The sequence below is a fragment of the Papaver somniferum genome, chromosome 1 (genome assembly GCF_003573695.1).
Source record: "Papaver somniferum cultivar HN1 chromosome 1, ASM357369v1, whole genome shotgun sequence".
In the NCBI taxonomy this organism is placed as follows: domain Eukaryota; kingdom Viridiplantae; phylum Streptophyta; class Magnoliopsida; order Ranunculales; family Papaveraceae; genus Papaver; species Papaver somniferum.
The window spans coordinates 247,791,407-247,818,162 of NC_039358.1; the positions used below are offsets into that span (position 1 = coordinate 247,791,407).

The window sequence follows — 26,756 nt, forward strand, 5'->3', positions numbered from 1 at the left end:
GTTGTGGCGAATGATGCATGTGTGAATAGTCATTAGGGTTCATGTATTGAGGCTCGGGACTTTGAAAATGTCCATAATAATTCCTATAACTATTGACATCATGGTCTGTGGAAGGTTCATAACGTGAGGTTTGTCCATACGCAAGTTCTCTAAGGGATTTGTTGTATTCCCCAACTGTAGACCAAGATCTAGACATGATTGGGCTCAAAAGCTAAGTAACTATATTACAAAGCCCAAAATTTGGTTTTTAATGGGTTTGGATTTTTTGGAAAAATTTGGTTTTGTTGGGAAAAATTTGGTTTTGGCGGGAGACATTTGGTTTTGATGGGAAAAAGAAAAATTTTGGTTTTTAATGTGGGAGCATAATAAAATTTGGTTTTTTGAATTTGGGAGCAAGTAAATTTTTTTTTTTTTTTTTTAATTATCCTAGCATAAATTAGCACAACCCATAAAAGAAAATAAAAACAACAATAATAATTACAAACCCATAAAAAAAAGAAAAAGAAGAAAAAGAAAAATTATTACAAGCCCAAATAAAAAAATAAAGAAAAACAAAAATTATTACAAGCCCACAAATTAAAAATGGAAGCCCACAGGTTGGGTTCTCTTAATGGGTTTAGGCTTACTTGCTTAAGCACAACCCAGCTGCTCAGTTAGGTTGCAAAAGCCCAGTTGGGCTTTGGATCATCCTAAGCTTTGGCTTTTCTGAGGCCCAGTTGGGCTTTGGTTCACCTTCTGCAGCTTACAGCCCAGTTGGGCTTTGGTTCACTTTCTTCACCTTCTGCAGCTTACAGCCCAGTTGGGCTTTGGTTCACTTTCTTCACCTTCTGCAGCTTACAGCCCAGTTGGGCTTTGGTTCAGCAAAGCTGCAAGTGCACAGGGTCAGTTGGCCTGGCACCAGGAGGAGCACCACAGCAGCACAAGAGCATCAGCAGCAGCAGGTGGTTCAGTTCAGGGCTTGCAGGCAGGGCAGCAGCAACAAGGGTCAAGTTCTTACAACCCAGCAGCTTGGCAAGCTCAGCAGCAAGGTTAAGAAAGGTCTAGCAACAGGCAACAGTTAGCTAGCTAGCTAGCAAAGGATAGCCAGCAACAAGACCTGCACCAGCAAACAAATGCAGAGAACACCAAACAAAGGTAGAACACAACAAAATCAAAATTCAAAAAAAAAAAACAACAACAGCGCCGCTAACCGAGTCCCCGGCAGCGGCGCCAAAAACTTGGTGGGTTTTGAAAACAACCTACAAACTGACCTGCAAGTGCACATGGTCAGTTGTAGCTAGTGATGGGAAGAAAGGGTTTGTCCACAGGGACTTGGAGGGGGCTATTGAAGTTTTCTAAGCTAAAGTTATCTAAACAAGTAACCAAGTGGCAGTGAGATAGTGACAGTTACAATGGCAATGAGCCAAAGGCAGTGAAGTAAAGAATGAAGGTACTAGGGTCTTTGAATCTACTTCTTGATCCTAAACTAAGGCAGATCCTAATCAATCATGTTCTTGTTTCATCTCAGGGAAGATTGTAACGGATGATTTATCAACTAATTTTACTAGCATACCCCTAGCATCAGCTGTCTTTCTACAGCACAGCTGATCACAGGTTTACTTGCACAACCACTTAATCTATCAACTCTAAGGCATTTGGGCTCAATCCTTCTAATGTACTGAATTTTTAACCATTATCACTTACTTACCCCTAGCATCAGCTGTCTTTCTACAGCACAGCTGATCACAGGTTTGCTTGTTCAAATGGCTACTAGCAGTCCTAACTCATTTGTAGTACTACAAGAACAATGACAAATTACTAACTATCTTAACATAAAATCAAGAGTTTCATCTAAACCCTAGCACATGAAATTAAAACATGATAAACATAATTAACATTTGAAATTAACTGACTTCAAAACATGAACTGAAAAGAACTTGGAAGCACTGGCTATTCCAGGCCCCTTGGGTGAAGCTCTGGCTAGCCCAGGCATGTCTTTAACACAACCCAACAATACATATTTATACCCACAGACCCAATTTCCCAAAACTACAAAATTAGGGTTCTTCCCCAAAAATCAGTTGAATTAGGGTTACCTAATTTTTTTGAAATTGATACTTGAAATCGTCGACCCATGCTTTGTAATTGCTCCCTGACCTCTTCTCATGCGCCAATTGCAACTCTAGGTTACCTAATTCATCAGTTTTTCACGCCTAGGGATTCAGGCAAAGAAGCGTGAAAAAGTGAGAAAATAGGGAACTAGAGGGCTAGGGGGGAGATGGGTTTTGGTTGTTGGTCGATAGGGTGATGATGGTGGCGGAACTAGGGTGGCTGTGGCAGGGAGAAGGTGGTGGCGACAGTTGCAGGGAGAGGTGGTTTTGCAGCAGGGTAAGGTGGAGAAGAAAGAGGTCGACTGAGTTTGGGGTAGGGGGCGTTTGGTAGAGGTGTAGGGTGTTTGGTACTGTAGTGTTGAGCGGTTTCAGCGAGGGATGACGTTTCGCGATCTGGTCTGTGGGATGTGACGATGGCAGGTGGATCCAACGGTGAGATGGGAGGCTGTGGGTAGCGACCGTCGGATGGAGGAATGCAACGAAAAGGACGGCCCAAGATGGAGATGGGCGTTGCGATGTAAAGCGGGAGCTTCGGAGTTTGATGTGCGATGATGGAGCGACCGTAGGATGCTGAAATGCTTCGATCTGACGGCTGAAATCCGAGACGGGCTTGGATAGTGGAAATGGGTTTGAGAAAGGGATTTGGGCCTTGGGTATGCCAATCCCATATCTTCTTTAAGGACAATTCTTCTTCTTCAATCCCATTCCTAGCCTCTTGGTCTTATGCACAACGTTCTTCGCGGCTTCCTTGCGTAACTCCTCCCGGCTTTTCACTACTTTTCTGCTCTATTCCGCTCCGCAATTCATCCATACTTTATTTATTACCTAAAAATGCAAAATTAAGTAAGAAAAATATTTATTCTTGAAAACAATGAAAATACAGAATATGGGATAAAATGTAGAATTAATGCACAAAAGATGAGTTAAATGCCAAGAAAAATATATAGAAATATGCACTTTTTAGCACTCATCAACATATCATGTTCTGAAAATTCAGTACATATTTTGTTTTCCTCGGTACGTATGTATCTGTACTCTGATAACTAGTAGGTTTTAACTAAGTACATATCGGTATGTACTAGGTTTTTACTTAGTACATATCAATAGGTTTTAACTAAAAATTTAAATGCACTAAGGTTTTAATATATATGTTAGCTTCTGAGCATATAAATATGGTTAGCTTCTTTAATATATATGTTACACGCAGTGAATTTCACTCAATATGTATGAATATGTACTAGATTTTTGCTCAATGCCTCTGATCTGACAAAAGAAGAAATGGTCCCAAGATGTTCATTATTCATTACTATGTGCCATTTTTTTTGCAGATGCTGTTGAGGCAAATTTTAAATAGGGGACATCATCCCATTAGATTGCATAAAATCTAAGGATCTTGTGGATGGGGCTGACAAAGATTCTAATGATCATGAGGAAATACAACTTGCTTTGCTACTGGTACAACAAGTGATCTCAAAGATGACCCATTCAATAATTCTTATATTCTTATGTTACATGTGTATATGTACTGTGATATCTACTAGGTTTTAACTAAGTACATATCATTATGTACTGGGTTTTTACTTAGCATATATTAATATGTACTAGGCTTTCCATTCTTATTTTCTTCAGTACATGTGTATATGTACTGCAATATTCTGTTTTCATTCTTGTGGTTTCTCTCTACCAATAAATATGCATACAAAATATCTAAATCCCCTTGATTGTGGTTTTAACTTTTCTTGTTAATTTTTGCTGACAGGTTCATGAGAAGTATGTTATCAGGGTTACTCACTATCCACACAGAAACATGGTTACCGCACACAAGAACCTTGGTTTCCTTAGGGTTACTCATCATTTGCCTTGGTCTATTTAGACGGGGGTCGAGGGGGCAGCGCACCCTCGTAAACAATGACAAATCGTTTATGTGAAAAAATTTGTTTGTATTTGAGTTTTATTACAAGTTCCTTTCATTTTTATATTTCCCAAAATCAATCTTCATCAGGTTAAGTATTTTTCTCATGACATTCACACACAGGGTAATGCGAAGAGAATAAGGCTTGTCAGCTGGCTCATCTGGCATAATACTTACCTGACGTGTGTCATCAGCTGGAGAAACAGGTTCTACGTGCCAGTGAATTGCGCAACCACACTTGTCTTTAGCAGAGATAACTCCTGAATAGGGTAAACCAGATTATCACACTCAAAAAGAATAAGAAGGCTCATCTGGCAGAATTTCATGCTAGTTATTATTGGTGGCATTATATACTTCTTAACAAAATAGACTTGAGCATGTTATACTTGTTGTGTTTCCAAGGAGGATGTATTTTGTTAGTCGGCTCATCAGTTTTATTTCTTTTTTTCCAATAAGTGTAAAAATACATGTAACTTCTGAGTAAGAGTTGTTTTAAAACGATATTTTTTCCACGGTCTGGTTAAGGCTTTCATATCAGGGATAATTTTACGCCTTTTTCTCCGCTTCCATGGTGCAAATTGTCTGCATTATCTTTTGTTTTATTAATGAAAAAATTCTTATCATTGTTAACGACACATAATTTATAGTATTACTGCCCTTTTGCTCTAAAAAAATTCTGAGTATAAGTTCCAATTTTCTTATTGTGCATCATCTTTCACAGTACATGCAAATATGTACTGCCCGTATTCAAGGCTTCTTACTCTTTTTCCAGTTTTCATACTGACAATATAGAACATCAATATAACTCTACATATAATAGTTAAGAGAAAAAAACCAAAAAAAAGAAAAGAAAAATGCAAAGAATGCAACATAGTCCATCATTTACATTATAAGATTTCAAATTTCCATACTAATATGTACTGCCAAATAAAACCTAACCCAATTACGTCGTACATACCAATACATATGAATATCCACTGTCAGTAATGTTGGCCTACTTTAAAGTCTTCATGTCTTGGATTTAAATTTATTTTTCTGATGACAAAACAGTTCCGTTTGCATTGTACACACACCATAGTATTTGATGGCTCTGCATAACAGTGCTTGATGAAGGGTCATTGCTCTTTCCTACGGTGAGTTTGCATATTCCCTTAAGTTGGAAATTCCCAACGCCTAGTAAACAAGTCAATATATGAAGAAACAAACTCATCATCTGCGGGGTCAATAGGTCTTGGAAGATAGACTGTGAGTACCTACAACATCCCAGATACGACATGTTCCACCACTTGATGACCTGTGCGAAAAAGAGAAACATCAACATATAAATTACAAAGCAACTTAGTATCAAACAAACAGTAATAACAGTACACGTCAACAAGTACATATCAACAAATTGATAAGTTTATATCAATATCTAGTATCTACTGCTTCCACCCATTACATATCATTATCTAGTGTAGGATCAACGAGTACATAATGATATGTTCCTGTACCTAATACTAAGGTAATCCAGTATCTCAATACAATGATATGTTCCATTACATATTTTTGCAAGGTAGTATAAGTTGATATGTACCTAATACTAATGTAATCCAGGTATTCAACAGTACATGTTGATACGTACTACTGGTGGATTCTACTTGTATTTAAGCATAAAATACATATTGATATGTATTGCATCAACAAGTCCTTTTTTTCCTAAGTACATGTTGATATATACTCTAGGTTCATGTCAGGCATAAACTACTGTACATATCGACATCTACATCACTAACGAATAAATTTTACCTAACGTACATATCGATATGTACTGTAGGATATATTCAAGAAGAACCATGCTAGGAGTTTATATGTACTGCATCAACTAATCACTCTTTCCCTAAGTACATATTTATAAAAAAAAAATACTCACCAAATCGAACTCCTAGCAATAGTTTTAACTTCTTCCATGAATCCTTGAAGATGCACAAACATTCTTGCATTCAGTATTTGTGATTGAACTATGATCAATAGCAAAGTGAAGATTTAGTACAACATACATTCTGAAAACTGGCCTCTGGAAGGAGAGAATCGTGTGATTGAACTATGGTCATTGATCCTATGTTGATTAATGACCTTTAGGCTTAACCAAGAATGTGAAAATTTGGTTTCATTTTAGGTACAGAACAGAGGATTTTTTCTCAAAGCTCTGAGAAAGCAAACTCATTCATATAAATGGAGACTTACATACCTTGCGATTCAGGTAATGATGACCTGGTCAGAAGATCTTAGGACCATCCATGTACACTAGCTGAACGCACCAGCTCCATATGGTCCTGATACGATTCTCCCCCACTAACACAACCCACAACACCACCAAAATGACTTATATCAGGCAAACCATCAGCAGCCATGGCTCCATACGAAAATGGAGAACCAGATATCCAACAGAACATATCAAAATGTACCTACTAGATATCCAACAGAACATATTGGATACATATCGATATTTTGAACATCAGTATAACTAATAATACATATCAACACGAACATCAGTATGATTGCCAATAAATATCGATATGTACTATTGAATATAACCATCAGTACATATCCTAGTAAGTACTTTTAACAGTACATATTGATATGTACAATCGAATCACACACAAGACACAACTCATATCAATATGTGTCGAAGGATATTAATATGTACAGTTTGATTTAATGGTTCTACTAAAAATCAAAAATCATACAGTACACATGTTGGATTGCATTACCTTGTTTTAGCAGAAACACCAGGTTTCTTTGATTTCGCCTTATTAACAGATTCGTTGTTCTTCCTTGATTTGGTTTCACAAGTAGATTTCTTCTTCTGATTCTTTGACCCTGGTTGAGAATCAGGAGTACTTGTTTCTTTCAATCTTTTTTAACCATTTACTTCGAGAATTTCAGATCACAATACTTCGAGAATTTCATATCACAATACTTGTTTCTTTCAATCTTTTTTCGATTTGACCTAGGTTTTGATTTAGTTTTTCGATCTGGTTTGGTGGATTTTGTTTTCTCTGAAGAAGATTGAAAAACTAAAAAAGAAGAGAAGATTGAAAAAGTGCAGGAGCAGCAAAATGAAAACTGAAAATAGTTAGGGTTCTTGTTTGTCGATGAAAACAAGAAGAAAACTGAACTGACGCGTGGTTTCTTTTCTGCGTCTTTCTGCCTGTGACTCTAACACGTGTGTTGTTAAGGTTAGCTTAGTATTTTTAGCTTTTTCAAATTTTTTTTGGACCAGCTATTAAATGTATTCTCCCGCTGGACTACAGATTAACCCGGGTCGGATTTTTTGGACTAAACAGGAAATTCCTCTACAGAGTATGGATATGTACTGGGTTATCCAATTTTTCTAAAGATATTTAACACAAAAACAGTTTTAAACCCTTGAAATGTATGACGTGGGTATGGACGAGAGTCTCTAAAAATAGATACTCTCAACCAAACTCAAATTGCTAAATCTGAAAAAAAATTTAACCATCCAATCACCTTGGAGATAATTTTTTTTAAAAAAAGTCTCTAAAATCCTAGGTGGCGTCAGTTTTCTTAGAGACTCAAATTCCATTGGAGATGCTCTAAAAACAGTAATTAGTTAACACTAGATTTGTGCCCAGTTTTATAACTTGGTAAGCGCAGGGCTTCTCCCCGCCCCGTGACGATGTATTTTTGATTTGCTTAAAGAAAACCATCCATGAAGATGGAAAATATTTGTCGATGAATCTTCCAATAGTTCAGGTGGCGGTATCGGGCTTGTATGTACTTCCCCAGGAGGGGCTAGTATAGTTTACTGCTTCCGATTAGAGTACAAGCAACCAATAGTGAAACAGAATACGAAGTGGTGGTACATGCTCTAAGGATAGCTAACGAAATGCAATTGAAGGAAGTGAGATAACACTCTTCTCGGTTAGTGGTCCTCTAGATCGAGGGAGTATACAATGCAAGTGACCCAACGATGGACAAGTACTTACAGCTAGTGAAATAACACTCTTCTCAAATACCGAACATAATCTAGAGGGACGTATGCAGAGATAATAACAAACATGCTGATGCCTTGGCTTTTATAGCATCGATGATCGTTAATCCTAAAATCGAATACATCAGAATCGAACGCTTATTTCAACCATCCGTGAATAAGGATAACGAGGAGATAAATGTCATGCTACTGGAGAACGGCTAGGAAGACCGAGTGCACATAATACACGTAAACGCTTATTAAAGAAGAAGCTATTGACATGTGGGCATTCTTGTGTCATCAAAGCAACAACTGTTCGCAATTTCTTTGCAATGGATAGCACTTCTGGCAAACCTTCCATGTTTCTTCGTCACATACCATTTGTAAACTACGAACTTCTGAAAATTCTTTTTTCCGTAACTTTCCTTGACAACTGCAAATTCGTAAGGTTCAATAACACTCATTGCAAGATCATGAACAAAATCATGCATCTTACGAGTTCGAATGACACCTAATTCATCCCTTTGTACATCCTGAAAGAATGAGCACCACAGCAAATGCTCAGAATAGTCATTACCTACATCCTCGAGACTATCTCCCCTATTAGATGGCAGAAAGATCAACCCTTCTGCCACCCATAATTGGATTAAAGTTTCTCTAAATATTTTCCAGCCTTTGGGAAACAAACTACAATATGAAAAACATTGTTTCAGATGAGAAGGTAAACTATCATAGCTCAGTTTTAATATTGATATAATTCTTCTATTTTCCTTTGTATCCCACAAAGTATTATTGTTTAAAATCGCCAACCAATAGCTTTCGTCTCTTCTTAAGGACATTACTCCTCCAAGAGACTTTGCTGCAAGTGGTAAGCCATCACATTTTCTCGCTATCTCGTTTCCAATATCTATCAATTTTTCAGTCAGTATTTCTCCACCTTGAGACAATACTTTTTTCTCGATGATAGACCAACTAACATCATCCGATAACTTTTGTAAATCAAAAACCATACCCCCAACAACGGATGTAACCATCTGGTTGCGTGTAGTGACTAACATGTTGCTACCTACGACACCATGGACAAGGATATTCTTTAGTTTTTCCCAATCTTCGGTATCCTCATTCTACAAATCATCTAATACTAACAAGTATCATTTACCAATCAATCTTTTCTTAACCTGATTTGCCAGAACATCAGAATTTGAATAGTCACCACACGCAGCTTCAGTGATGGACTCTAAGATATTTCTTAAAATCTTACGAACATCAAAGTCATTAGATATGCAGACCCACATTTTTAGATCAAAGAATTTTTCTATGGACTCGTCATTAAAGACCAACTGAGCTAGTGAAGTCTTGCCAAGTCCACCCATACCCACAATGGATAGGGTAGAAATTTTGGCTTGCTGAGAAGAAATGCCAAATGATGATGATGCTGTTAACTTGTCAGTCAATATATTAACTATGTCTAATTTTGCACCTTCCCTCCCTAGAAGTATTGAATCATCTCCAATCGACGATGTTAAACGGTTACGTTGCTCCCTAGTTTGATCATCATGAGAGCTACTAGAATTCAACGTATACCTAACACTATTTTCGTTAATTTTATCTAATTTTTCATTGATACCATAAATTTTACGAGCCATCTTGAAACGAAATATAATCGGATTAGAGGGTGAAACAAAGCTCCGTACCTTGTGTTTGAATTTCCTTCCCATTTCATGACGACGCATGGTTTCATAAGAGAACTCATCCATAACATCGTCGGCATCATAAACAACAGCTTTAAGCCTACTCAACCAAAGCCTGACAGTGGCATCATTTACTTGCTTTCTCTCAGCATCAGAAATTAAAGCTTGAATCAATTCCAAGGTTTTCTTAAGCTTTGTTAAGTCGTCTTTTACACCCCATGCCAGAGTAATCTGCTCAGTAATAACAGGTAGTATTTTCTTAATGATTACAGTCACACCATTAACAAGAAGCTTTTCCGAAGCCATAATGAAATTCAGAAATATAGAAAGATAATGAAGAATTAAGAACTAACAGAGAATATAATTTTCTTGAGATGAGATATGAAAGTGTATAAGACTATGAATGTGCATGAGAAGTAGGTATGTATTGGCCAACGATTAGATTTGGTAATTACCTCAGTCTATTCATCGAGTCATTTAATAATCATTCCGTTCACTTTCACTCTCCATATTTGACTGATTCCTATCAGCACCAGGACAAACCTATGAAATTCCACAAAAAAGACTAGTGTATAAAAACAATTAATCAAAATGGTGATCCAATGGAGTACCTAATAATCAACGATATTTTAATGATACTAGACAAGTTGGTAATACTAGATTAGTTGGTAACACCTAATAATCAACAATACTGCTGATGCACAGAGCAATTATAGAGACAAAGACCAAAGAAATTAGTGGTTTCTTTCTATTAATTAATGTATGAACTATAGAGATAATGAACAAGAGGTTTTCATGTAATCACTGCTAAAAAAAAAACATTTCAATTAAACAAGAATAAGACCTAAAAAGAAAGAAGAATTTGTAATCAAATAAAATTGGTGATTACTTACATTATTATCCTCACAGCATTAAGGCCCCTCCATTGCTGATTTTGCCTCCTGAAAATTATGTAATCAAATCAAAACCTAATGAACCAAATCAGATATTTATACAAATACTGGCAATTTCAAACTTAAAGGTAACCCAGCCCACAAACCATTTGGAAGGATGCCATTAACTATGTCAACATGGGTTGACCCACCTTTGACAGAGCCAAAAGAGTGTTGATTTCTGACCATTCCCCATGTCACTTACTCCCATTAACTATGCCATTTCAGCAGAAAGCACAATATTTGTCCTTCGCAAAATGCCGTCCCAATCAACATAACAAGAAATAAGTAAAGCTGCAAGAGTCTGAAACATACTAAATAATTGATTCAAAAATTTCTTACATATCAAACCGCATAACAAAAACATGCTAAGATATCTATCACCAACTTACAAAAAGGATAGCACAAAATTCCTATTTTTTTACTCTTCTTTATGCTTAAATCAAGCAGTTACATCTAGTTTTTTTGGGTGGAGTTGTAGTTGTATATGCAACCGATCAGTTATCAGCAGCAAAAAATGCAAGCTCAAATTAAAATCAACAGAGATCAGGATTCATAACCAACTGACGTCTCCTGCAGAATAAAAAAATGAAGTAAAGAGCAACTAATTTTCTCTTGTCAGTAGCTTTGTTTAGGTACTGCTGTCACGACTCTGTAAACGAGACTTAATTCATCGACATATTGAGGTCCTGTCTTGCGTCCTCGGATACCAGCACCACAAAGGTAAATCCATAGAAACACCTGTGAACTGTTTCTTAACCTCTGTTCAATGGGCAAGTTTAAACTGATCCCAGCTACACTGTGTTATCCACGGTTTCATCACCCACTGCCCAAATTATAATGAATCAAGGCTGACAAAATGTCGACCCATGTATCGGGCAAACCAGGTAGGCACCAATGCATACAGTCTTGACCCCAGACTGCTACTGCATCTTTCTTCCCTAACCAAATCGCTGGATGAGCGTCTGCCCTGAACTCACTCAAGTGAGTCAGAGGTAGTAACTGGATATCTGAGCCTTGAAGTGCATCCTCGATCAAACTATTCACTTGCCTTACTTCTTTATTCACACCATCGTTGCTGGGGCTAAACCATATATCAAGCTGTCTAGTAATCAGTTACATGTTTTTTCTTAAATGATGCACTAATCGACAGTAGAAGAATCTAGGATTAACAGATCAAATATCATACCTGACTTTCTTCAAAAGGACTGTCAAATAAACAACTCCCATTTTGATTCCAGTCTCCACCATAAAAATGCCGAGGTGACTGTAAACGCCAGAACTTGAGGGTCGTAAGAGGAACTTCCCTTTGTATGTAAGATACCATACTCTCAAGTACGACTTTAAGACCACTTTGTATTCCCAAGGGAGGAACTATCGGTTTTCCATCCCTATAAAAGACGAGAGGAGTCTCTTTTGGAAACTTATCATATCCCCACCTATTTCAAACAATAATCTAAATGTCATGCTTCTAAACAGAATTTCATAGGAAGTGATTATTGATTAAACTCATACATCTGAAGCTAATGGGACCTCACCAAAGAGAATCAACAGAGGTCCTATATAGGATATGGTAACATGGAAACTACTGAAGATACAAACTGATTAAATTGAAGGTTAGCAACTCAAACGATTTCTAGTGTCCCGTGTCAACACAATCATACTAGTGATTTAGCAAAAACAGGGGAACTAGAGAGCATTTCTTACCAGTGCCCAGTATTGAACACCAGGACATCGTAGAACTTTGTGACGTCAGCCCATTTATCTGATGGAACATCCACATCCACGCGGTATACCCCCTTTAGTCCGGGATATTTCGACTGTTCTAACTGTGGTATTGGCTGAAACCTTTGTATAATCAGTCATGAGCATGTGAGACATCTCGTTTACATGATAAAAATAGACACGAAAAAAGCACTTTCAGATATAATCCTGTCCAGAAGCAGGTACTAAGCCTCTTAAAACATGTGAATAACAATTCGCCGGTAGATCATATGACATCCTGCAACAACCCATACAATTCTCCATGATACTGGATCTATTATACTCTCCAAGACACCCTAACCCTCACTTAATCCCCATTCAACACTATCATCAGAATTGAGGTCTGCAAACAGGTTTGTCAGGTTCAATATGCACAATATGTCAAGGTTTTCGAGGGGATTTATGGATCCTTAGTGATTTCTTCTCAATACCTAGTGAATTACATAACCACTTTCACAAATCTCCGTGGCCATATTCTGTATTATCAATTTCCTAGTTTTCCCTCACACAATGTTAACTCTACTCAACTACTTAGTAAATCCAAGTACATTCTAACACCTTCAAGCTCAAATGTAACAACAGCTAAGCTAAAGACCTATACAGAACATTGCCAAATTAACCTAAACATGATTCTAATTATAACCTACTCAAATGTCCTTGTTTAGCCGCAAGCAATGCATTACACAAATCAAAATCAAAATCCAAAACAAAAACAAATCAAACACAATTACAAGAAAGTAACTACTCACTCGTAATTCGCAAGCAACACGGCTCGATGATACGCAACCGTAACATTAAACCTAGGAAAATACCCCCCTCTCCAAACCCCCTTCTTCCCCTTCCATTTCATTGCCCCATCATCACCTCCTCTCAAAATACAAAGAAAACTGGTAATAAAATTCTCATTCAATGAATCACCAATAAACCCAATACTCTTATCCCTCATAAACTCCAAGAATTCCAATGGATTCATTCTATCAAAAGAAGCACCGCAATTCTCAGGTACCCATTTCCATGAATTGATCTTTTCCATATTCTCCCTACCATTTTTCAAACAGTTCCATGAGTTTCTGTGAAATGGGCAGGTTGAATCATAAATGGGTTTTCGATTTGGGTCTGATTTCCATTCTCCTTTGAAGTAATTACATGGTGGTGGGTTGTTCTTGAAATTTGAAAAGGGTGGTGTTGATTGGGTTTGTGATTTGAAGAATGGGAGGATTGTTGAGTAGAGATAAAGAAGTAGACAGGTTAAGAAGATGAGGAATGTGAGTAATGTTGTTGATGAGACTTTTGATGCCATTGATTTGATTTGCTAATGGAGGAGGAGGAAACTCATCAGTGGAGGTGGTGGTGATTTTTGGTTTTGGGGATCGGAGTTTAAGTCTCTTAGAGTCTGAATTGACATCTTTATTTGATGAGATATTTTTGCTCTTTAGAGGGCCTTGTCGCTGACTCAGGAAATTGAATCTGACTCGAGTATTCGAGACTCACCGTGGTACATGTAAAGCAGTAGATTTGAAGAAAATAAAATAAATTAAGTACAGCAAAAATTTCTTGGCGTTTTTAGGGGCCACTCAAAAGGATTTAGGGGTCATCAATTTATACCCAGCCAAAGACTCTAGTTAAGGGGTACCCTATATGATATTGAAGTTACATAAATGCCCTTCTGGTAAAACTGTATAAAAACCAAATCAAAAACAATTCTACTCATTTCAACTCTTCTTCTTCTAGTTTCATATTATCTTCCGATTGTGGAAGAAAAATAAAATTTCCTCGTTCAACCGAAACATCGCCGCGAATCGTAAAATCAAAACATCGTCGATGCGATTATAAAACAATGGATAAGAGAAATGAAACCCACAGACCTAGAACCAAAAATGTTGCTCGGGGTATCGATCCAAACATTGGAATTTTAGCAAGAAATAAAGAAATTCTTGGTGCAAATGAAGAAGAACGCGAAGAACGCGAAGAACAAGTACCCGGCAATGTAGTCGGTGGTGGCGATTCCGAGACTCAAATACTTCGTCAACTTCAAATGGCCCCAATTAGGTAAGAATCTATCATTTTTGGGGTTTATTTCGCTTTAATTCGTCGAATCGAGAAAAAAATTTTCTAGGGTTTTCGATAATTTATCCAGATTCGGACGATATGCATGCTCATTTACTTCCGAATGTAGTCGTGTTCTTCATTTTTCAAGAACATCGACAGTATTCGGGAGAAAGATTTGATGATTATCTGCCGAATATTGGTGGCCATATCTTCCTGGATACAAACTGCTAATAATCGGTAGTTTAATGAATTTTTTGGCTACCGAATATATTTAAGTAGACACAAAGTATTCGGAAGAACACTCACTACCGAATGTATATATTGAAAAAATCTCAAAATTTATGATATAGGAAAAATCCCATTTTGGGGCCAGTATTTATTCGGAAGACAATATAATGTTTTATACCTCCGATTGTGTAGGATAAAATTTTAGAGTTTCTGAACTCCAGTTGATGAATATTCGGTTGTAAACGTGTTTAGTTATATTCCGATTGTTTTTCATTCGGAAAAAATATGTGTCTTCTTACTTCCGAATTTGTACATTCGGGTTATAGAGGTGCACTTTTTCTTCCGATTGTGTAGGATGAAAAATTTACAGCTTCTGAACTCCAATTGATGTATATTCGGTTGCAAATATGTTTAGTTAGCTTCCGATTGTTTTGTATTCGGGAACAATATGTGTCTTCTTACGTCCGAATGTGTACATTCGGGTTATATTTCCATACTTTGTCTTCCGATTGTATAGTTTGTAAATATTGTTCCTTTCTTTGTTGTTTAGACAAAGTCGAGAAGGGAGGAAGAAAGTGACAGCTAGTGCTAGGAGGGAAAGGAGTGCCAAAGATAATTCAGGTGCTCAACAAAGAAAACAAGAACAAAGCAGTCAACAAGGAGTGCAACCAACTGTTGAACAACAAGGCAGTGAACAAGGGGTGCGACCAACTGTTGAACAAGCCGCTCAACAAAGTGCAGGACCAAGTGTTGAACCAGTTGATCCAGTGGCAAGAGTAGAAGAAGAAGGACAACCAAGTGGTACCCAAAAAGCCAAAAAAGGAAAAGATGTTGTAAGGAAGGATATTGCTAAGAAAGCATCACATCTTGTCCCTCAGCACTTGAAGAAGAAGGGTATTCCAGCAGGAACAATCCTTGGACTACCAGCGGATGGAGGAAAATTGTTATTTGGATACAAAGACTCATGGGCTATATGAAACCGAGGTAATAAAATTACTATTTTTTATTAATGTATTGTCTATGTGTTATATCGTAATACTTGTATTAAGAATTTTTTTATGTACTTTAATAGGATCATCAAGATGCGGTCCGTCTACTCAAACCTACCGCCGCACCAACAAAAATGCTTGCGTGGCCTTTATCCGGTGAATGTGAAAGGTTCAAGACAATTGTTGCCAACTCGGGGTTAGCTAATGCCGCCGAGAATTCATTGTTGGAACATGATCGTGTGGCCATATCGGCGTTCGTGGAGAGAATGTATCCTGAGACCGATACTTTCCATATGCCGTTTGGGGAGATGACGATCACCCCAGATGATGTTGTGCAGATTCTTAACCTTCCCGACCAAGGCACAGCTGTGAAGTTTAACTACACAAAGCAGTTAAGTTGGGCACAACTTTATTCTCTAACTAACAAGTGCTTAGGTTGGGATGAAGAGACAACAACATCAGAGTTTAGGAGGCATGCAAGTTACAGAACAAGACAGATCAACATTACAGCTTTGATGAATATGTTTCGAGGCACCTTGGAGAAGGAAAAGAATGGAACGTAAACTGATGAGCAAGTGAACCACGCTGCCACCGCATATCTCCTTTGTGTATTGGGATGTGTCATATTCCCCAATACTTCTGGCAACCGGATCGACGCCAACCTTATACAACTTTTGGATCCTCTCCATGAAGTCGGTGACTATTCTTGGGGAACGACATGCCTAGCATTCTTGATGGAAGAGTTGAGAAAGGCTTCGAGGCTAGGAACCTGCAAAGTTGCCGGGAATGTGGCTCTATTGCAGGTTTTTTCTTTAACTCTATAACTCACTCTATAGTTATTCAGTAGACAATACATATGATGCATATCCATAACTCCAAATGACGCATATTCGGTAGGAAATTATCCATCTCTTTTCCCGAATGTTGGTTATTCGGTGGTTAAGTACTTACTTTGTTTTCCGATTATATACAATCAGAAATATTCTTTTGATATTAGAACCGAATATACAGGCCAGAAAAGCTATAGGTTACTGAACTCCAAATGACGCATATTCGGTAGGAATTTATCCATCTTATTTCCCGAATGTTGGTTATTCGGTGGCTAGGTACTTAATTGTTTTCCCGATTATATACAATCGGAAATATTCTTTTGATATTAGAACCGAATATACAGGCCAGAAAAGCTATAGGTTACTGAACTCCAAGTGACGCATATTCGGTAGGAAATGATCCATATATATTTTCGAATATTGTCTATTCGGTGGATAGCTACTCAGTTTTGTTTCCGATTATATACAATCGGAAATATTCTTTTGATATTAGAACCGAATATACAGGCCAGAAAAGCTATAGGTTACTGAACTCCAAATGACGCATATTCGGTAGGAAATGATCCATATATATTTTCGAATATTGTGTATTCGGTGGATAGCAACTCAGTTTTGTTTCCGATTATATATAATCGGAAATTATGTTTGGAAATTACTACCGAATATACACAATCTATTTATTAAAACTTGGTTTCTTATGTATATAGGCATGGATCTATGACCACTTCCCTATCCTGAAGTTGGCCGGAGAGAACCCGGGGTGGTGCAAAGGTACTCCTAGAGGAACAAAGTATATATTTGAAGACAACCGTTCTAGGAAAAAGGAGCAGCAGTTGATTCGCATGAGGGAGATTTTGGACCAATTGAAGGCCTCGGACGTATGCTTTGATCCATACAAGGAAGATCGAGTCAGTGGGCATATAAATGTTCGGTCGGACTTGTCCCTTTATTTTGGACCATTGTGGCACCCCACAGGATATGTGATGTATAACCCCTCTAGGGTGATGCGACAACACGGGTATATACAACATCAACCTCTGGAGAAAATGGGGGATTACTACAAATTGGAGTTGGAGTTGTGTTCTTCTAGTGGTGACAATCTCACGATTGTTCACACATGCCCACCTACTGTTCTTGATAACTGGGATAAGAGGAATGACTTCATTATCGACACTGGTAGACGAACCATCCGAGGTGATGAAAATTCTCCAGACTATATGAGTTGGTATAACAAGGTATCACATCCTTTGGTTATCCGTGAAATCAAATCCAACACTACTGCGGCGGGTTCAAGTTATAATTGTATCATCAAAGACAAACCAGCTGGTTATGATAGACTGGTGCGTGTTCTTATATTTTTGTTCATTTTATATTATTCCTATAAATCTTAGGTAATTACCGTTTGATGTTATGTCATTACGTATAAAAAACAGGTGAATAGGTTCAAGCGTGTTTCCAAAATGTTAACTGCATGCTTGAAGAGCGGAGATCCCATGCCAGATGAGAAGATCAAAGAGGCTAGAGATCTAGTTGATAATATAGATAACGAAGATTATGCTGCCCAGTTTGGGGAGAAAGTCACGAAGAGGCATCAGCCCAAGGTGGCAGTATCAAAGACGGGTAAAAGAACTCGAGCTTCATCGAGCGCTGAAGCTGCTCCAACTGAAGCTGCTCCAACTGAAGGTGCTCAAACTGAAGGTGCTCAAACCCGTGGTCGTGCAGGACTGGGAGGTAGTCACGGTCGTAAAGTAAAGAAGAGCAGATAAATGACAATGATTTTTGTTGTACATTCGGAAATTTTTTTGGGTAACTAAGTTAGACAAGTTCAAATGACAATGATTTGTGTGGTATATTCGGAAGTTTTGGTAACTAATTTAACTTCCGATTATTTCAAAGACAAAATTTGAAAAGTATAAGTTTTTCCAAATTCTGATTTTTGGGCCATCGTACATTCAGAACTTTATAAAAAACCTATCCTGCGAATATCACAAGTTCAAAACAAACCACGCCATGGCTCCATGTGGTTCCAAGGGCCAATATTGAAGGTTAGACATCCCATATTCGGAAGTTTTGGTAACTAATTTAACTTCCGATTATTTCAAAGACAAAATTTGAAAAGTATAAGTTTTTCCAAATTCTGATTTTTGGGCCATCGTACATTCGGAACTTTATAAAAAACCTATCCTCCGAATATCACAAGTTCAAAACAAACCACGCCATGGCTCCAGGTGGTTCCAAGGGCCAATATTGAAGGTTAGACATCCCATATTCGGAAGTTTTGGTAACTAATTTAACTTCCGATTATTTCAAAGACAAAATTTGAAAAGTATAAGTTTTTCCAAATTCTGATTTTTGGGCCATCGTACATTCGGAACTTTATAAAAAACCTATCCTCCGAATATCACAAGTTCAAAACAAACCACGCCATGGCTCCAGGTGGTTCCAAGGGCCAATATTGAAGGTTAGACATCCCATATTCGGAAGTTTTGGTAACTAATTTAACTTCCGATTATTTCAAAGACAAAATTTGAAAAGTATAAGTTTTTCCAAATTCTGATTTTGGGCCATCGTACATTCGGAACTTTATAAAAAACCTATCCTCCGAATATCACAAGTTCAAAACAAACCACGCCATGGCTCCAGGTGGTTCCAAGGGCCCATATTGAAGGTTAGACATCCCATATTCGGAAGTTTTGGTAACTAATTTAACGTCCGATTATTTCAAAGATAAAATTTGAAAAGTATAAGTTTTTCCAAATTCTGATTTTGGGCCATCGATATTCGGAACTTTATAAAAAACCTATCCTCCGAATATCACAAGTTCAAAACAAACCACGCCATGGCTCCAGGTGGTTCCAAGGGCCAATATTGAAGATTAGACATCCCATATTCGGAAGTTTTGGTAACTAATTTAACGTCCGATTATTTCAAAGACAAAATTTGAAAAGTATAAGTTTTCCCAAATTCTGATTTTTGGGCCATCGTACATTCGGAACTTTACAAAAACATTATCCTCCGAATATTACAAGTTAAAAAAAAACTGTTTCCTGGAACCAAACAACACCATAATCGAAAAAAAAGTTGACACATAAAATAACCGAATATTACAATCGGTAGGTTGTTTAACAAAATAATCTACCGATTTCGTATAATCGGCTAGTTTTTATATTAATAATACTCCGATTACATCCATTACATAAAGTTCAAACGGCCTTAACCTTACAATTTCGTCAAAAGCACCTAAATCCATACTCCTAATTGACCATAAAAGTATTAAAACAGATCATAACTTCCAGTGACCATAGAAATTGTCCCTCTTGATTTTATAGCATCCTTCATGTTCAAATCGTTTCCCGTAGAGGTCCACATACCGGCGATCCGCAAGATTTCTCTGAAATTACGAATGAGTAACAAGTTAGTACTAACTTTTGTTAATGTGAATTGGAGTTACAGAGATACTTACTCGTTTTTCATACGTCCACCAAGGAAAAGCGTTCCTAACAAACCGTTCCTCATCTTCAAGTTTGTCAATCTCCTTATCTAGCGCATTCTTTCTCATCTTAATGTCATTGGATGATCTTCGAATTCGATTACCATCTAAGGCCTCAAATACCATTAAGATACGGTTCCATATCTGCTCTTCGGATTCCGATTTGTGGAGCTTGTGAACAAGATCATGAGTAGTTACCACAACCCACGCTCTATAAATAGCACAATCTTCTTCTTCGGCAAAAGCAATATCCATGTTTTTTGTTATGAAAATTAAAACTGAAGAGAGGAAAGAGTTTGGTGCAATTGGGGTGATAGATATGAGTTTTTTATATAGGTTTAGGGTCCAACGGCTCTTTTTGTTTTTCCCAAAAACTCCAACGGCTAATTTGATGAAAGTTGAATGTGGAGAAACCAATAATCGGTAGGTATTGGATTTAGCATATCTACCGATTATGGTAGCTTTCAAAATTTGAATTTGCGGCAACTTATAATCGGTAGGTTTTGTAATATATTTAACTCCCGATTAACGCTGAATCCAAAACACGAACCAAGAAATACTGCACCTCGTATAATCGGACGTCTGGCAAATATTTTGGCCTCCGATTTCATTCGGAGGGTAACAATGTTATCATATCCTCCGAATATATAAGGGTAATTTCGCCATTACGAATTACGCGAGATAAGGGCTGGCTACATTTTCCCTTTGGGTGACCTTTTTTGTTTTATTGTTGGCCCCTAAATCCTTTTGAGTGGCCCCTAAAAACGCCAGGAAAAATTTCGATAGATTAATATTTTTGGGGTTGCTAAAATTTATTTAGACCAGATGATATCGAGAGGGAGAGTGTACCTGAAATTCTTCCGAAGAGAAGCAATCACCAGCAATGGAGAGTAGAGTTAACACGTTGATTTGGGCCGACCGACCAGAGGGCCCGAAAGATCCGAAGGGAGGAGTTCTTTTTATGGCCATTTTTTTGTAAAATGAAACCTAATAATTTGATAAAAAGATTGGATTTGATTTTCATGTTGTTGTTCTTTTATTACATTTTAGACTCCATTGTCTCTTCCTTTTAGTCCAATTACTATAACTCCTTATGTATCCTATTTTTTAGGGGTATAATTGGAATGTAAACTTTAATAGAACATATCTAAAAATTCGTGTCTTGGGAATTTTACAAATTTTATCTTGTTAAAAAGGTTATCTAAGTAACGACTACAAACAACAATATCAAATTTGAAATTTTTACGAAAAATTCGAAAGTATTTATCATTTTAGGCACAATTTTTGAAAATTAAACGTATCCCCATTATGCAAACCACCACAAAGGATACATAATATCTTATGTAACCATATTTTAGTTTATGCATAAACTAATCTTCTGTTGCTAGTTGCAACTAATAAAACGATGTACTCCATATGTTTCAAGAAAACTGATACTTTCACTTTAGGCACAATTTTCGAAAATTGAATGCATAGCCGTTACGCAAACCACCACAAAGGATGCATAATACATCATGCAATCATATTTTGGTTTATGGATCGACTGATTTTTCGCTTCTGGAAAAATGATACGTTTACTCTGTTTCAGAAAAAGTGATATTTTTCTGAAACAGAGCAGAAATATCACTTATTCTGAAACGGGAATGGAGCGAAAGTATCATTTTTTGTGAAACGGGGCGAAAGTATCACTTTTTTTGAAACGAACAGAAAGTATCATTTTTTCTGAAACGGGGCGAAAGTATCATTTTTCTTTGAAACTGAGCGAAAGTATCACTTAATCGAAAATTGAGTGAAAGTATCACTTTTTCTAAAACAAGACGAAAATATCACCTTTCCTGAAACCAGACGAAAATAATCGCAAATAAACCCTATCTTCAGATTTTTTTCGGTCGACCTTCCCACCGTGGTAACGGTTGTACTAGTGTAGCAGAGAGTTGAGTGAGTATAGAGAATAAAAAATTGAGAACAACACTTTGGGAATCTTTTTTGCGAGTCTTTAAAAGTTAAGAAGGCTTCTTCTCTAGACCAATTATGAGTCTTGTAGCTGAAGCTGATCCTTTAGGCTGATACCTCTCTAAACTGCAAAAGCCGTCTGATTGCAAATTGAATGTTCTTTTTCGTCTTTACAGGAGCTTCTCTCCAAACTTCTTACATCCGAAAACTTCTTATATCCAACTAAAAGATCCTCTCCAAATTGGGGTATACCGAGATTAAATGGGGTATACCCTTTTTGTTCCCAGATATAATAGTGGGGTGAGGGGTGTCTAATCTATATGAAGTTACTTAATTATCCTTCCATTAATAATCACTAATACTACCCATTTTTGGTTTTAGATCCAAACCTTATTCTTTTCCTACTTCTTTTTCTTCTTCTCTATATTTTATGGTTTTCAAATGAAAAAAATCGTCGATTAGAATTTTTCTTTGCTGATTAATTCTTTAAAACTCTATCTAATACTTCAATTTTATGTTTGCATGTCAAATTAGGTTAGAAAAATCGAATTCGTGAATCTGCAGTTGCAACGCCGGCAATATGTTTGTTCCACGAACTTGCCGACTTTTCATGTCTAGATGTAGTCGTTGTCTTCCTAGATTGAATACCATACCAGATTTTCATATCTGGAAATATCATCTACAGGGTCGGCATGATATTCAACCTTAATACCATTCCGACTAAATGTGTTTATAACAGTCGTTGGTTTTGAAATCTTTACCCTGCCGACTAATGCTTTGAAAATGTTTGTGTTTCCTGAGTCCATATAGTTATAAAGTCGGTATGGTATTTGAATGCCACCATGTCAGCTGCGCATTAATCGACACTGTATGGATTAAGACTTTGCCTACTAATTGTTTGGAAAATCATTTGTATTTCATGTGTTCCCTTTTTTTATAAGCCGACATGGTATTTGAATACGACCCTACCGACTATTTTTTAGTCGGCATAGATTGTAGCTATCGACCGTGCTGACTAGTGAAGCATTTACAACAATCTCACATGTGTCAAAAATAATAAAATCGGCATCGTTATTAGAAAGAAGCATGCCGGCTAAAGTTAGTCGTTATCTTCTTAATTTGTCGACCTTGCCGACTTTTCATACTTTCAGAACTGAGAGTGTTGATTTCTTCTTAATTTTGAGTATGATTTCATTCAACATCTTTGCAATCCCTTTTTAGAACTGTTTGGGTAGCATGCTTTTATTTCCGTTGCAAAAGATATTCTCAAAACAAATTTTTTTCATCAAAAATCTTCCCACATAAGTTCAATCAAAAACAAAATTTCATAACTTAAATTCATATTTTCAGAAGTTTCAATCCACTCAATTAATTAATCTAAACTTAATTAATTAACCTAATCAGATTTTTTTAGTGTTAATTAAACGAGGATATATTAGTCATTTTGAAAATAAATGGCTAAGCAGTGTTGTATTTTACTTCATACTGACCCGATTTTTGTCTCAGTAGATATACCCCAATTAATCTGGATATACCCCAATTTGGCCAGGTAAAAGATTTCATCACAATTTATAGATTTTTTTAGTTAATAACCACCATAGGATTTACTGACATGATCTCACGGCTCACACTTAACTTAATCGATATATTTATAAATAAGTTTGCATTATTCGAAATGATGGAGGGAGTACGGGAAGTTTGATGGCTTATTACCTTCGATCCCTGCTGGATTTTTTTTTTTTTTTTGTTATTATTTCTTAGGGGGATGAATTCTCCTATAGGAAAGACTTATCTATTAGGTTAAGCCAAAAGAATAGGCAGCTAACAGTAACAATAACTACAAAGCAAAGCTCAGCATTCCCACAACAGAAACATTGGGTGTCAGTGGAGAATTAGGGTTTGGAAAAAGGCTACACACTTTTTTCTAGGTCTGATAACGAATATCCTAAATACTAAAATAAACTCTGTGGTGTTACTGGATGAAAAATTGGTGGTATGAAAAAACAGAAAGTTCTTATTGATCGAAATACTCTCAAATAAAGCCAGAAGCTCTAGAAAGAGAGTTTTGTTCAGCTTTTAACCACAACAAAAGAAATTCACCTGAAATCCTATTATTAGGATTAGTTTAATATAAATTTACTATATTTTACTACTTTCACACGAATCGTACTTTTTTATTGTTATCACATATATCACAATTTTTTATATATTTAGACATAAAATTGACACTATATAAGAAACCTCAAATATTTGGAGATTTATACGCGTCATATGTTTGTTATGCAATACATATAAGATGTTATTGCTATTAATATGAAAAACCTAAGTACTAGTAGTACCCAAAAAATAATAATTAATAGTATTAATTTCAGAGTTCAATCTAGAAGTCAGTGTAGTTGGTTCTAGTGTCCGACTTGGAAGCCTCAACTTAAGGGTCTAATCTTGCCTTTTCACTTTTCTCGTAGCTTGGACTTCAATTGATTCAACCTTCCTGTCTCGAGCGTGAAAACGGTTAACTGGGTCTAAATAGTGCCGATATTTCCTACTTATCGGTGATATATAAATGCTGGTATCGGTGAATCTCACGAGCACGCTACATAGACAAGACGTTTTAACGACCGTTTTCTCAAACGTGACCGTTTGAATAGCCGTTTTTTCGGAGTCATAATACTAACATTTTAACGCTACATAGAAAAACAACCGTTTTTTCTTTCGAACGTCAAAAAAATGAGGAATCGTCAGAGAAATCCCAACTTATGAGTCAAACCTTATATCAGGGAAAGGTTTCAGTCAACCTAATTTGACGGACAAAATCATATCGGTCAACCCTGGTTGGAAGGGAGCTTTGTTGAAATGACTGAAACGTCTTTCAAATGGTTAACTTAACCAAAGCTTCCAAAATTGGGGGAACTTTTTTTTTTTTTTTTTAATTTTGACACATCACGCGGGAAAATTGGGGAACTTACTAACTATCATATGGGTTTTGTTTTCCTTCAACTCTGCTCACTATATTGAGCTAGCAAGTAGCAATTCTTTTGTACTTTTGAATGAGATGAATATGTATCACAATGTGCAATTTTTTTCTTCTTGCAGCATGAATTTATTGCACTACTAATGGGCTATTACACGAGTGTATATTACACCCCAAGATTCATCAATTACAATTAGATTGGTAAGCCATGAATCTACAGTGCCATGATATTGAAGCAAATTAGCAATCTTCGGATCGGAGTTGCATGGGGGAGGATGTTGGAGTTGAAGGTCGAAAAGCCTTCAGTCAATGCTTTCCACAAGAAAGGATGTATTTTTGATGGATACAGCGGTGTCCACAGGAACTTAGTTGGTGGTGAAGATGTTCGGTGCAGTTGATTGAAGTTGTTAATATGGCCTTTGCATGCTGAAGCTGTTGTGGTGGACTGCTCGAGAAATATATGTATACTCATTTGTTTTTCCATTGGATATATAACTTTAATTTGAAACTTTAGCTTTTGAGTGAGTCTTAAAGTAGCCCAATTTATGCCCTTGAAGATTAATGCTAAAAGTGCTAATAAGCTATTATAATGGTTACTAAGACTGAAATAAAGATGCAAGACGAATTACAAACTCGACTAAGATTAAATTAACTAATGTAATTAAAACTAGAAGAAGGAATACAAATTTGCTTGAAGTGTAAAATGCTAGAAACTGAAAAAAAATTGTTAAGAATTTGAGTTCACCCACTAGTGGAAAACAGAAGTTCCGCGACCGTCAAGACAGGTCATATATATAAGAGTTAAACGACCTGTTCTATTGGTCTCTGATAGGGTCGTTGATAAAGCGTCTTTTTCTTATACGGCCCTAAGTTGTGGGTCTTTGATTAATAACGACCGATTTTAAGGGTACTGAGGTACAGACCCTCAGCCCGTGGGTCTCAGATTTAAATTATAATATATATATATATATATATATATATAAAATATAGATTCAGATTTGCTGAAATGCCTGAATGGCTGAATCTGAAATAATCTGACTACATCAAAGTCAAGTCAAATAAAAGTCAAATGGAACCCAAACTGAAATTCAAATTTAAACTCAAACTTGAGAATTCCACATTCATTCATTCATTTCCATTGGGTTTAAAATTACACAAAAAAGATGAAATTCTGAGGTTTGTTAGAGAACAGGCGCAAACAATAATTTGTCCAATGATTAACTCACCCGCAACAAAAAAATTTCAATATCAGTTAACTAAAATAAACTTGGATAGTATGATAAAGTTTTAATAATAGCACAATGAACCACTCATCATCATTCACTTAGTTCTTAAACAAAGAATGGCAATTGGGAAATTGTATATTTGGAGTGTGATTAACTCACCTGCAACAAAAAAGTTTCAATATCAGTTAACTAAAATAAACTTGGACAATATGATAAAGTTTTAATAATAGCACAATGAACCACTCATCATCATTCACTTAGTTCTTAAACAAAGAATGGCAATTGGGAAATTGTATATTTGGAGTGTGATCTCACCGTTGTATATGTTTTCCTCCACTGATCACAAAGTCATCTATTGCATCTTCCCACCAAGGCAATAAGCAGTGTAAATAACCAATCTGAATTAGACAATAAACAATAAAATTGTTAGTCTTAATACCTTTATATGAGAAACTCCTAGGAAATAACTTAGTTAAGCAAATCCCACATGTTTTAGATTTCTTGATGGGACCATATTGATTGTGAATTATTTCCAATGTGATTTTCAAGGAATACTAATATTAACAATATAAAGAACAAATACATTGGCAAATTAGCTAGAAAATCTGCAACGAGGAAGACGAGGATAAAACCGATGAGACAACTCTTTCTTCCA

The 26,756-nt window shown here is 36.6% G+C and overlaps 2 protein-coding genes across 4 annotated transcripts; both read right to left on the reverse strand.

Moving 5' to 3' along the window:
* Nucleotides 1-4,792: 4,792 nt before the first annotated feature.
* On the reverse strand, nt 4,793-13,747 carry LOC113324340 (protein trichome birefringence-like 12). Of its 3 annotated transcripts, XR_003347926.1 has the most exons (8): nt 13,115-13,747; nt 12,309-12,449; nt 11,791-12,040; nt 10,709-10,849; nt 10,563-10,610; nt 10,125-10,212; nt 9,673-9,900; nt 4,793-5,296 (listed from the first exon to the last, which is right to left on the reverse strand). XR_003347926.1 is itself a non-coding variant. In XM_026572659.1 (4 exons), exons 1-4 carry the CDS (start codon nt 13,663-13,665, stop codon nt 11,421-11,423), a joined length of 1,224 nt encoding a protein of 407 aa, XP_026428444.1. In that variant the 5' UTR covers nt 13,666-13,747; the 3' UTR covers nt 11,004-11,420. The 3 variants fall into 3 exon arrangements, 2 of the variants coding, with proteins under 2 accessions (XP_026428444.1, XP_026428452.1); XM_026572659.1 differs by lacking the exons at nt 4,793-5,296; nt 9,673-9,900; nt 10,125-10,212; nt 10,563-10,610; nt 10,709-10,849 and adding an exon at nt 11,004-11,702; XM_026572667.1 differs by lacking the exons at nt 4,793-5,296; nt 9,673-9,900; nt 10,125-10,212; nt 10,563-10,610; nt 10,709-10,849 and adding an exon at nt 11,522-11,685.
* LOC113324355 (putative disease resistance protein RGA3) lies at nt 8,520-9,662 on the reverse strand. The gene has a single exon (XM_026572673.1). The coding sequence runs from the start codon at nt 9,622-9,624 to the stop codon at nt 9,130-9,132; it is 495 nt and encodes a 164-aa protein (XP_026428458.1). The 5' UTR covers nt 9,625-9,662; the 3' UTR covers nt 8,520-9,129.
* Nucleotides 13,748-26,756: the final 13,009 nt, after the last annotated feature.